General features: G+C 36.6%; 1 protein-coding gene across 3 annotated transcripts in view; it reads left to right on the top strand.

Moving 5' to 3' along the window:
* Positions 1 to 1,813: 1,813 nt before the first annotated feature.
* The window catches only part of LOC132728892 (galactocerebrosidase-like), a 44,195-nt gene continuing 33,408 nt past the window's right edge, over positions 1,814 to 12,600 (top strand). For 2 of the 3 annotated variants that reach the window (XM_060714594.1, XM_060714612.1), the window contains exons 1-4: positions 1,814 to 1,909; positions 6,352 to 6,477; positions 7,161 to 7,229; positions 11,308 to 11,371. In XM_060714594.1, coding sequence (XP_060570577.1) covers positions 6,355 to 6,477; positions 7,161 to 7,229; positions 11,308 to 11,371 — 256 coding nt within the window. In that variant the 5' untranslated portion in view covers positions 1,814 to 1,909; positions 6,352 to 6,354. The remainder of the gene's footprint in view (positions 1,910 to 6,351; positions 6,478 to 7,160; positions 7,230 to 11,307; positions 11,372 to 12,600) is intronic. The other variant, XM_060714603.1, reaches the window with a different exon arrangement.

Below are 12,600 nucleotides of genomic sequence, written 5' to 3'. Positions count from 1 at the left end.
TACAAATCCCCACTGTATTGCAATTCATCCTTGAATTTCTTATGGTTAGCGATATAATTGAAACCTTAAAGTAAATCTGCGATCATGACCCCATGATGGAATGTAGCAGCTACTCTGAGTAATGGATGATAAATTGCTCATATAAGGTGCATGCCAATTGGTAGTTGCCCTCTGAACAGGAAATAGCCATAACATAACAAGTAAAATAATCAGTTCTGACTAAGACATCCTCTAAACCACTCCTGGACATCTGTAACTTGAAAAAGTCCATGTATAGTCCAAGTTGCACTGACCTTGAAGTCTGTATGGGCACAACTCTGCTGCAATTCTCTAAGGGTTTTTCCCACAGACACATGACTTGTGCAAGGACACACGTTATCTGAAGTCTGCTACCATTCCTGGCAAATAGAAATGCTGGCATGCAAGTCATAGGGGGTTTCTCATGACCTGGGTGAACAATCTCATCATGGATACTTTGGTAAGCATTATGGTGTGATGTGAAGCGGGCATTACAAGTTTAGTTTAAAGGTCAAGTATTTAAACCTGAACTTGCTGGGACTGAAAGTGAAAAACCTTCGTACCCAGTACAGAACCAGGCCAGCCTGATAATCTGTGCCGTCTTGCTAAGCTCCTAGCTGATACTGACCTTTAGAAGTTTTTGGATCCTTTAAACTTTGCATAGACTGTTTCAAATTCAAACCAAGTCAAATCAAACAGCTTAAAGGCTTAGGTAGATGACTTCAAATCTCTGACCTCTTGTCACTGTGGGTTCAAGGCCTAAATGGGACTTTATTCTTGTTTTTGTTAGAAAACTATCAAGCTAGCTTATATTGGGGGTAAGGTGGTCATTTTCAGTGCATGCTATAAATATAATGCCTGAAAAAATGTATGCAAGGTTACCAGAAGTTTATAGTCTTTCAATCATACAAAACACTAAAAAGTCACCATATGAACTAACAATCAGTTTATGTGATTTAAAATTCAAATTAAAACCAAACAAAATCATCATCAGCAACAACAAAAATATGAAAAAAAAATGAACCAAAAAACAATAAAGTGTATGAAGCAATAGCTTGCAGAATGGTGGTTCTTTACTCAGGTGCCTGAATTTAATAATGCATGGAAGAGCAAATGTCTCGGGTCTTCCTCCATGAAAATCGCCATATGACCTATACTGTGTTGGTGTGCCATAAAATCCAACCAAAAAACATTTAAGTGATTATGTATTGATCATTAATTTTTGACCCAAGTTTGCCACTAGGTTACATTATCTTATTTGTCTAGATTTAGTTGTATAAACCATACTGCTGATAAGAAAAGGTTAGGCCAAATCAAACAGTTTATTTCTTTATTGTCCTCATGATTTCTTATAGTAAAATTAATTATCCTTAAGCTAGCAGACTTATCATTTCATTCTCCCTTATATATATATATTGATACTTAAGATATACTGATTATTTAGTTTAAATTAATTTGTAGGATAAAGTTGTGAAAGTTTTACTGAGCAGGTGACAGGAAACAAACAGATCTGTCTCTCTCCAAATATTTGAAGTGTTTATAAATGAGCCGCGTCACGACAAAACCAACATAATGGATTTGCGACCAGCATGGATCCAGACCAGCCTGCGCATCCGCGCAGTCTGATCAGGATCCATGCTGTTCGCTATCAGTTTCTCTGCTTGTTATAGGGTTTGTAAGCCAACAGCATGGATCCTGATCATACTGCGCAGATGCGCAGGCTGGTCTGGATCCATGCTGGTCGCAAATCCATTATGTTGGTTTTGTCGTGACGCGGCTCGAATAGAACATCTTGCCATACTGTCATGTGAAATAAATACATGTCACATGTTCGAAATATTATCAAAATAATTACATTTACCATCTATCAGGAAGGATTATAAATTTACTGGTAAAATTTAATTAAATTTATGTAGAGGCTATTTAATAAAATATAGGTTAAAAAGATAACATTTTTTTTTTACTTGATTAAGTACAATACTGCATCATGTTGAAGCAATGTGATTGAATAACACTCATCAGGACTGGTTGGTATAATATATCAGTTATGGGAGGTCAGTTAATAACAATGATGTGTCTATTGACAGCAATCAGGTATAACAGGATTCATTAAAACTTGGTCAGTGAAAAAAAATTGGGTACCAAGGATGATTATGTATGTGTGTTTTGCTATAATCTATTGTCATTGGTTTACACAGAACTTGTTTTAGTTTGTGCAGGAAGATTAAAGCTTACACTCAGTCTCTCCAATCTGTCCCTGGAACCAACCAGTACTCAGAGTAATGAGTGTAAAGTTTCTTGCTCAAAGAAATTTCTTTTGGTCAAAAACTTCACAACAGCTCGTCTCTGACGCTGTTTGAACACACGCAATCGTTAGATTTTCCGACAGTTTAACCACAGGGCCATGCTGCCTTGACTAGTGTCTTTAAAAGCAAGCAATACTGTATAAGTTATTTGACCTGCCCTCACTATTTAACATTCAGATTAATAATGGCATTGTGTACATTCCTTTTACATGTTTTTAGCTCACCTGAGCATATGCTCAGGGTGAGCTATTAGGATCACTCTTCGTCCGTCGTCTTTCGTCCGTCGTACGTCGTCCGTCGTCAGTTGTCTGTTCACACTTTTCAAACGACATCTCCTCTGAAACCATAAGGCAGATCATAATGAAACTTCACAGGGATGTTCCTTGTGTGAAGCCTTAACAAAGTTGTTCAAAGAATTCCATTCCATGCAGAACTCTGGTTGCCATGGCATCCAAAAGAAAAAACTTTAAACATCTTCTTCTAAAAAACCCAAAGAGCTAGAGCTTAGATATTTGGCATGAAACATCTTCTAGTGAGTGTCTACCAAGATTGTTCAAATAAAATCCCTGGGGTCAAAATTGGCCCTGCCCCAGGGGGTCATTGATTTTCCCTATATGCATACAGTAAAAACTTTAAAAAATCTTCTTTTAAAGAACCCAAAGAGCTAGAGCTAAGATATTAAGCATGAAACATCTTCTAATGAGTGTCTACCAAGATTGTTCAAATTGAAGCCCTGGGGTCAAAATTGGCCCGCCCCAGGGGGTCATTGATTTTCCCGAGATGCATATAGTAAAAACTTAAAAATCTTCTTTTAAAGAACCCAAAGAGCTAGAGCTTAGATATTTGGCATGAAACATGTTCTAGTTGATGTCTACCAAGTTTGTTCAAATAAAAGCCCTGGGGTCAAAATTGGCCCCGCCCCAGGGGGTCATTGATTTTCCCTATATGCATATAGTAAAAACTTTAAAAAAATTCTTTTAAAGAACCCAAAGAGTGAGAGCTAAGATATTTAGCATGAAACATGTTCTAATCGGTGTCTACCAAGTTTGTTCAAATAAAAGCCCTGGGGTCAAAATTGGCCCCGCCCCGGGGGTCATTCATTTTCCCTATATGCATATAGTAAAAACTTTAAAAAATCTTCTTTTAAACAACCAAAAAAGCTAGAGCTAAGATATTTAGCATGAAACATCTTCTAATGGGTGTCTACCAAGTTTGTTCAAATAAAAGCCCTGGGGTCAAAATTGGCCCCGCCCCAGGGGGTCATTGATTTTCCCTATATGCATATAGTAAAAACTTAAAAAAAATCTTCTTTTAAAGAACCCAAAGAGCTAGAGCTAAGAAATTTGGCATGAAACATCTTCTAATAAGTGTCTACCAAGATTGTTCAAATAAAAGTCCTGGGGTCAAAATTGGCCCCACTCCAGGGGTTCATTGATTTTCCCTATATGCATATAGTAAAAACTTAAAAACTTCTAAAAAACCCAAAGAGCTAGAGCTTAGATATTTGGCATGAAACATGTTCTAATTGGTGTCTACCAAGTTTGTTCAAATAAAAGCCCTGGGGTCAAAATTGGCCCTGCCCCAGGGGGTCTTTGATTTTCCCTATATGCATATAGTAAAAACTTAAAAAAAAATTCTTTTAAAGAACCCAAAGAGTTAGAGCTAAGATATTAAGCATGAAACATCTTCTAATGAGTGTCTACCAAGATTGTTCAAATAAAAGCCCTGAGGTCAAAATGGGCCCCGCCCCAGGGGGTCATTGATTTTCCCTATATGCATATAGTAAAAACTTAAAAAATCTTCTTCAAAAAACCCAAAGAGCTAGAGCTTAGATATTTGGCATGAAACATGTTCTAATGGATGTCTACCAAGTTTGTTCAAATAAAAGCCCTGGGGTCAAAATTTGCCCCGCCTAGGCTGACATTGATTTTCCTTAGATGTGTATAGCAAAAACTTAAAAGTCTTCTTTGAAAAAACCCGAATAGCTAGAGTTTAGATATTAAGCATGAAACATTTTTTTGTCGCCTCTAAGGAGTAGTGGCGACATATAGGGATCACTTCTCCGTCGTCTGTCTGTCCGTCTGTCCGTCCGTCACAAAACTTGTCCGGACTACTCCTCATAAACTACTGGTGCAATTTCATCCAAACTTTACAGGAATGATCAGTACCAAGTCTAGTTGTGCATATTGTCAGCATTTTCCGGTTCAATGATTTTTGTCAGAGTTATGGCCCTTTAATAATTTTTAATTTTAAAGTTTGTCCGGACTACTTCTCTTATACCACTAATGCAATTTCAATGAAACTTTACAGGATTGATCTGTAGCTCAAGTCCTTGCGCATATGGCACGGGTTTTCCGGTTGAATGATTTTTGGCCGAGTTTTGGCCCTTTGATAAAAAGGTGTTTTTTTCTGTGTGTTGCCAGATATGCAAAAACTTGTCCGGACTACTCCTCATAAACTACTGGTGCAATTTTATCCAAACTTTACAGGAATGATCAGTACCAAGTCTAGTTGTGCACTGTCTGTCTGTCTGTCCGTCTGTCACAAAATTTGTCCCAACATGAAATTGGCCATCATGAGGCGATACATGTGATTACTGATCGCTCTTGTCTAGTAAGTGTCTACAAAGATTGTTCAAATAAAAGCCCTTGGGTCAAAACTGGCCCTGCCCCAGGTGTGTCATTGTTTTTAACTATATGTGTAAAGAAAAAAACTTGACCAGCTAGACCTTAGATGTTAAGCATGAAATATCTTCTAATGGGTGTCTACCAAGTTTGTTCAAATAAAAGCCCTGGGGTTTAAACTGGCCCCGCTCTGGGGGCCTATATACAGGTGAGCGACTTCAGGGCCATCATGGCCCTCTTGTTATTAGCATACTGGTAGGCTTTACATTTCATGCAGTCAATTAATTGTTAATGTAGTCATGTAAGTGAAATATGCTGCCATAAAGTGGTATTTATTATTTTATGAAAAATATTTTGATATTTAATGATGATTAATTTTATATTTTCTGACATATTACAATTTATAGGTATACAAATAATTCAGGGATTTTTTTAAGGATTTTGGGAACATGACCCATACCCATGGTATTGGGAATTTCAGCGGTGTTTTGTTAAAAATTGGGAAAAAATGCATGACTGAAATTTTACAATTATTTAATGGATGCAAACAAATACTGTCTAGGATGGCATCTACAAACATTTAAGCACTATTACAGTGAAGGAGCCCTTAAACTTTCAAAGATTTTAGAATTTTTATTCAATATTTTTATTTTGTAACTTTCAATTGGGAATTTTTTTACTGTGGATTGGGAAAATAATATACTATTTTTAATTGGGAATATGACCGAATAACGGCTATAAAATAAGCCAAAAAAAATCCCTGTAATTCAACTTGATACAATATAATTTAGCTTTTTACTCTGCATAATTTATATATACTCACAGTGCTCAGACTGGTGAGCTTTTATGATGTTTTCCATGCATTGTTATCAACAAAATATTTAAACATCTCCTGCCTGAACCATATGGTAGATTTTTGACCAAACTTCACAGGAATATTATCTTTAGTTGGCTCTCTACAAAAATAATATATGAATGGCTTCAGTTTGATGCGCGTATTGATCATGTAGTCATCATGAATTGTGGGATTTTATTATAAATGTTCTGAACCATAATGCTGATGGTCCTATTTTGTGCCAAACTCACACTCTTGTTATCAGTGGTTCTTAAGTAAGTTACCTTGGGCCATGATGACCCTCTTCTGTTTTTTTTTTAATAAACTACAGTAACAGTTACTATACAATAAACCTCTTCAGTTTTTTAGAAGTGAAAAAAAAGCCCTGCCTTTTCTATTCATTGCTAGGGCAACTTACCAACTTATGTCACACACAGTATTACAAACAAAACTGGCATTAAATGTCCTTTTGTATTAACCAGTCTGCCAATATGCATTAAACACACTGGAAAGGTGCATTATGTAAGACTTTTGTATAATATAAAATTTTGTATATTTTATTTTACAGAGGATGAGGGTGTTAGCTATAATCTGTTGTTGTTTTGTGAGCTGTTCAATAGGCCAGTATACATTTGATGATTCTAATGGTTTGGGGAGAAGATTTGATGGTCTTGGAGGCCTCAGTGGTGGAGGGGTAAGTCATAGTGATTTGTCTTAAAGCTTCCAAATTAACATTATTTATATGTTGCTGCTTTATGTAGGTGTTTTATAAAAAAATCAAGTTGTTTTATGGTTAGTTTCATTTAGAGTGAAATAAGGTTTGTTTCCAAAAATTCAACTTACAAACTAAGATATTTGCATCCAAATGACAGAGTGACAATTAGTTACCAGTTTGTAAATTTATAAATAGGAAAGAACAGTTTTAAGTTTCAGCTAAAAATATCAAGTTATATGCAAATTTGTTAATTTGAGATTTAGCAAAAATACGTGGAAAGTGCAGTAAGTTCTGGTTAAAAGTATAGAAATTCTAACAGTTAATCATGAAAGGAGCACTGCACTTGTGAATGCAATTGAATGTGCAAACATAAATAAACATTTGTATGTGCAGCTAATTATTTACATAGCTTTTTTAATAGAAAGGGTTTTTGGAAAACTGATTTGGAAGTTACTTCTTATAAAAATTGAAGTTAAAAAACGGTATAAATGATTTTTTTGTAACTTTGATTATGGTTTCAATCTTTTGAATTATTTATAAATGCCTTGGACGAAAAATTATGTTTTTTTGTTTATTCATTGTACGTTATCTCTAACCATGTCACTTTAATTTAATGTACTGAAACACTCACATAAATTCATTTGTACCTTATTGTATTACAGGCAACATCAAAACTGTTACCAGGATATCCAGAAGATCTCAGGAATCAAATTTTAGACTACCTCTTTAAGGTAAGTTTTTCTAGTTGTTTTGAAAGCCAGGGTTTTTGTGTCGCCTTGAAAAGGCGACATATAGGGGTTACTTTTGTCGTCCGCGTCGGTGTCTGCATCCCCTAAAGCTTGTCCGGAGCATAACTCAGTCACTATAAGTCTGATTGACTTCAAACTTGGTATGCTTGCTTCTTTCAATAACCCGAAGTGCAGTGCACAAGGACCGGTACGCTGCAGGTCTTAATTTTTGAGTTATTGCCCTTTGTTAATATTCATACTTTAATTTTGTCCGGGCATTTCTCTTCAACTAAAAAAGCTATGGACTTGAAACTTCATATGATGATAGATCTCATTAAGAAGAAGTACAGTGCACAAGAACCGGTACTCTGCACTTCCTAATTTTTGAGTTATTGCCCTTTGTCAATTTTCATACTTTATTTTTTGTCCGGGCCATTTCTCCTAATGTATAAAAGCCATGGACTTGAAACTTCATAGGATGATATTTCTTATTAAGAAGAAGTGCAGTGCACAAGAACAGGTACTCAGCACTTCCTAATTTTTGAGTTATTGCCCTTTTTAATTTTCATACTTTATTTTTGTCCGGGCCATTTCTCCTAATGTATAAAAGCCATAGACTTGAAATTTCATAGGATGATAGATCTCATTAAGAAGAAGTGCAGTGCACAAGAATCGATACTCTGCATTTCTTATTTTTATGCTCCCCGAAAAATTTCGGGGGAGCATATAGTCGTCGGGTTGTCCGTCCGTCCGTCTGTCCGTCCGTCTGTCCGTACGTACATACCAAATTCGTGTCCGGCCAATAACTTTGTTATTTGAAGTTGGATTTTAAAATTATTTCACAGAAATGATCACCATATTGAGACGACGTGTCGCGCGCAACATTTGGGTCGCTACCTTGAAGGTCAAGGTCACAGCATGACCTTGCAGCAAAATCGTGTCCGGTCCATAACTTCATTATTTGAAGTTGGATTTTAAAAATATTTCACAGAAATGATCACCATATTGAGACGACGTGTCGCGCGCAACATTTGGGTCGCTACCTTGAAGGTCAAGGTCACAGCATGACCTTGCAGCAAAATCGTGTCCGGTCCATAACTTTGTTATTTGAAGTTGGATTTTAAAAATATTTCACAGAAATGATCACCATATTGAGCGCGACATTTGGGTCGCTACCTTGAAGGTCAAGGTCACAGCATGACCTTGCAGCAAAATCGTGTCCGGTCCATAACTTCGTTATTTGAAATCGGATTTTACAACTATTTCACAGAAATGATCACCATATTGAAATGACGTGTCTTGCGCAACATTTGGGTCACTACCTTGAAGGTCAAGGTCACAGCATGACCTTGCAGCAAAATCGTGTCCGGTCCATAACTTTGTTATTTGAAGTCGGATTTAAAAAATATTCCACAGAAATGATCACCATATTGAGACGATGTGTCGCGTGCAACATTTGGGTCGCTACCTTGAAGGTCAAGGTCACAGCATGACCTTGCAGCAAAATCGTGTCCGGTCCATAACTTTGTTATTTGAAGTCGGATTTAAAAAATATTCCACAGAAATGATCACCATATTGAGAGGATTTGTCGTGCACAACATGTGGGTGGCTTCCTTGAAGGTCAGTCACAGCATGACCTTGCAGCAAAATCGTGTCCAGCCCATAACTTCGCTAGTTGAAGTTGGATTTAAAAAGTATTTCACAGAAATGATCATCATATTAATATGACGTGTCATGCACAACATTTAAGTCGCTACCTTGAAGGTCGGGGGAGCATATAGTCGTCGGGTTGTCCGTCCGTACGTACCGAATTCGTGTCCGGCCCATAACTTTGTTATTTGAAGTCGGATTTTAAAAATATTTCACAGAAATAATCACCATATTGAGACGACGTGTCGCGCGCAACATTTGGGTCGCTACCTTGAAGGTCAAGGTCACAGCATGACCTTGCAGCAAAATCGTGTCCGGTCCATAACTTCATTATTTGAAGTCGAATTTTAAAATTATTTCACAGAAATGATCACCATATTGAGACGACGTGTCGCGCGCAACATTTGGATCGCTACCTTGAAGGTCAAGGTCACAGCATGACCTTGCAGCAAAATTGTGTCCGGTCCATATCTTTGTTATTTGAAGTTGGATTTTAAAAATATTGCACAGAAATGATCACCATATTGAGACGACGTGTCGCGCGCAACATTTGGGTCGCTTTCTTGAAGGTCAAGGTCACAGCATGACCTTGCAGCAAAATTGTGTCCGGTCCATAACTTTGTTATTTGAAGTTGGATTTAAAAAATATTTCACAGAAATGATCACCATATTGAGACGATTTGTCGTGCGCAACATGTGGGTTGCTTCCTTGAAGGTCAAGGTCACAGCATGACCTTGCAGCAAAATCGTGTCCGGCCCATAACTTTGCTAGTTGAAGTTGGATTTAAAAAGTATTTCACAGAAATGATCATCATATTAAGATGACGTGTCATGCACAACATTTAAGTCGCTACCTTGAAGGTCAAGGTCACAGCATGACCTTGCAGCAAAATCGTGTCCGGCCCATAACTTCCTTATTTGAAGTCAGATTTTTAAACTATTTCACAGAAATGATCACCATATTAAAATGGCGTGTCGTGCGCAACATTTGGCTCGCTACCTTGAAGGTCAAGGTCACAGCATGACCTTGCAGCAAAATCGTGTCCGGCACATAGCTTCATTATTTAAAGTCGGATTTTACAACTGTTTCACAGAAATGATCACCACAATGAGACATTGTGTCGCCCCCAACAATTGGGTCGCTACTTTGAAGGTCAAGTAGGACCTTGCAGCAAAATCGTGTCCGGCCCATAACTTTGTTACTGGAAGTCGGATTTAACATCTATTTAACAGAGATGATCACCATATTGAATCGACGTGTCACATGCAACATTTGGGTCACTACCTTGAAGGTCAAGGTCACAGCATGACCTTGCAGCAAAATAATGTCAGGCGCATAACTTCGTTATTTGAAGTCAGATTTTACAACTATTTCACAAAAATGATCACCATATTGAGACATTGTGTCGTGCACAATATTTGGGTTGTTTTTACACTTTGAACTTTGTCTGTGACATAACTCTGACACAAGAAACATACCTTCCTGTGTCCAAAACCTATTCGGGGAGCATCACCCGGTTCAACCGGCTCTTGTTTGAGTTATGGCCCTTATGACCAAATCCAGCAGGCTCAGATATAAAAAACAATGATTTTGGTAAATCTTTCTGTCTATTGAATACTGTGCAAGCTCTGTATCTTTTGAACCAATAAAAAGAATTTAGAACTATTTGGAAGAAATATTACTTATAATACGACAATGCTCAGAACACAGGTTCAGGATTCCTGGGATCTAAATTGGCTCCGCCCCGAGGATTACTTAATTCATATAGTCTTGTATAGGAGAAGTCACATTTTGTGAAGCTAAAAAAAATGCCTAGAGCTTTGATATTGTCATGTTGCATTGCCTTGTTGGCCTCTACAAAATTGGTATTGATCATTCCTCTTGTGTCAATATTAGCCCACCCTGGTGGTCACTTGGTTGATATAGCCTTGTATAAGAAAGCACAGTTAAGTCTTATATTGTGAACCAGAATGCCTAGATCTTGAATATTTGTCATATAGCATTGCCTTGTTGAACTCTACATATTTGATATAAATCATGCCCCTTGGGTCAATATTTGGGTCATCCTGGAGGTCACTTTATTTATAAAGACTTCTATAGGAAGTTTTATATGCACATCTTACCTTTTTATGGATAACTACTATGCCAGGATTTTCCATATTTGGCACATAGCACTGCCTAGTAGACCTCTATAAAAGTTTTATAAATCATGCACTTAGGGTAAAACATGCCTCCACCTTGAGGTCATTTACTAGTACCATAAGTATAATCAAGATGAATATCTTTAGTAAAGTTTCTTGATTGCATCTCTTCCATAAATTGAAAGATTTTTTTTTATTACTAGAACAAATTTACATTTGAGGGTATATTATCCCGCCTTTGCAGTTCTCATGTTATTTGTGTATTTGGATTTGTGTTTTTTGTTTCAGCCTAATTTTGGAGCATCTCTTCATATTTTGAAAGTTGAGATAGGGGGTGGATCAATGAGTGGAGGTAAGGTTACAACTGTCATTATAAAAAATTACCCTCACATTTTGCCAGTTTTGGTTGTAAAGCAAATTTTTCTAAGTGTATAATTTGGAACTTTGGTTAGTACAGAAATAAGATAATTTTACTTCTCGAAAATTTTGTATGTATAAATTTATTATTAAAGTTCATCAACAATAATGGTTCATTAATTATAGAATGTATATTGGACAATCTAGTTCATTTGATATAAAGTGTATATTGCATTATATACTTCATGACATGTGATATAAATTATATGATGTACTGTATAGTTCATGTGATATAGTGTATGGTGTACTGTATAGTTCATGTGATATAGTGTATGGTGTACTGTATAGTTCATGTGATATAAAATGTATGGTGTACTGTTTATGTAATTGTAGTTAATTTTAGTAATGAGCTTAATTAAGATATACATGTATAGTTCAATTTTTAGCTCACCTTTCACAAAGTGACATGGTGAGCTTTTGTGATCACTTTTCGTCCAGCGTCCGTCTGGCGTTCGCCCGTAAACTTTTACTCTAAATGACATTTCCTCATACACCACTAAGCCAATTCATCCAAACTTCACAGGAATGTTCCTTTGGTAGTCAACTTTAAAAATTGTTCAAAGAATTTAATTCCAAGCTGAACTCTGGTTGCCATGGTAACGGAAAGAAAAAACTTAAAATATCTTCTTTTAGAAAACCGTAAGAGCTAGAGCTTAAATATTTGGCATGAAACATCATCTAGTCAGTGTCTACCAAGTTTGTTCAAATAAATGCCCAGGGGTCAAAATTGGCCCCGCCCGGGTGGTCATTGATTTTCCTTATTTGTACATAGTAAAAACTTGAAAAATCTTCTCTTAAAAAACCCAAATAGCTAGAGCTTAGCTATTAAGCATAAAACATCTTCTAGTGGGTGTCTACTAAGTTGAAATAAAAGCCCTGGGGTCAAAATTGGCCCCACCCAAGGGGGTCATTGTTTTTATGTGTTTGTAAAAACCTAAAAATCTTCTTTTAAAAAACCTTTAGAGCTAAGATATTAAGCATGAAACATCTTCCAATGGGTGTCTACCATTTTTGTTCAAATAAGGGCCCTGGGGTTAAAATTGGCCCCGCCCCGGGGATCATTGATTTTCCTTATATGTATATAGTAAAAACTTAAAAAATCTTCTCTTAAAAAACCCAAAGAGCTAAGGTTTAGATATTAAGCATGAATTATCTTCTAATGAG

This window comes from Ruditapes philippinarum, unplaced genomic scaffold (assembly GCF_026571515.1).
Source record: "Ruditapes philippinarum isolate M1 unplaced genomic scaffold, ASM2657151v2 ctg989_1_1_1_1, whole genome shotgun sequence".
NCBI classification, from domain to species: domain Eukaryota; kingdom Metazoa; phylum Mollusca; class Bivalvia; order Venerida; family Veneridae; genus Ruditapes; species Ruditapes philippinarum.
Note: the sequence above shows the minus strand (reverse complement) of the source record. Positions and strands in the feature narration are given on the sequence as shown.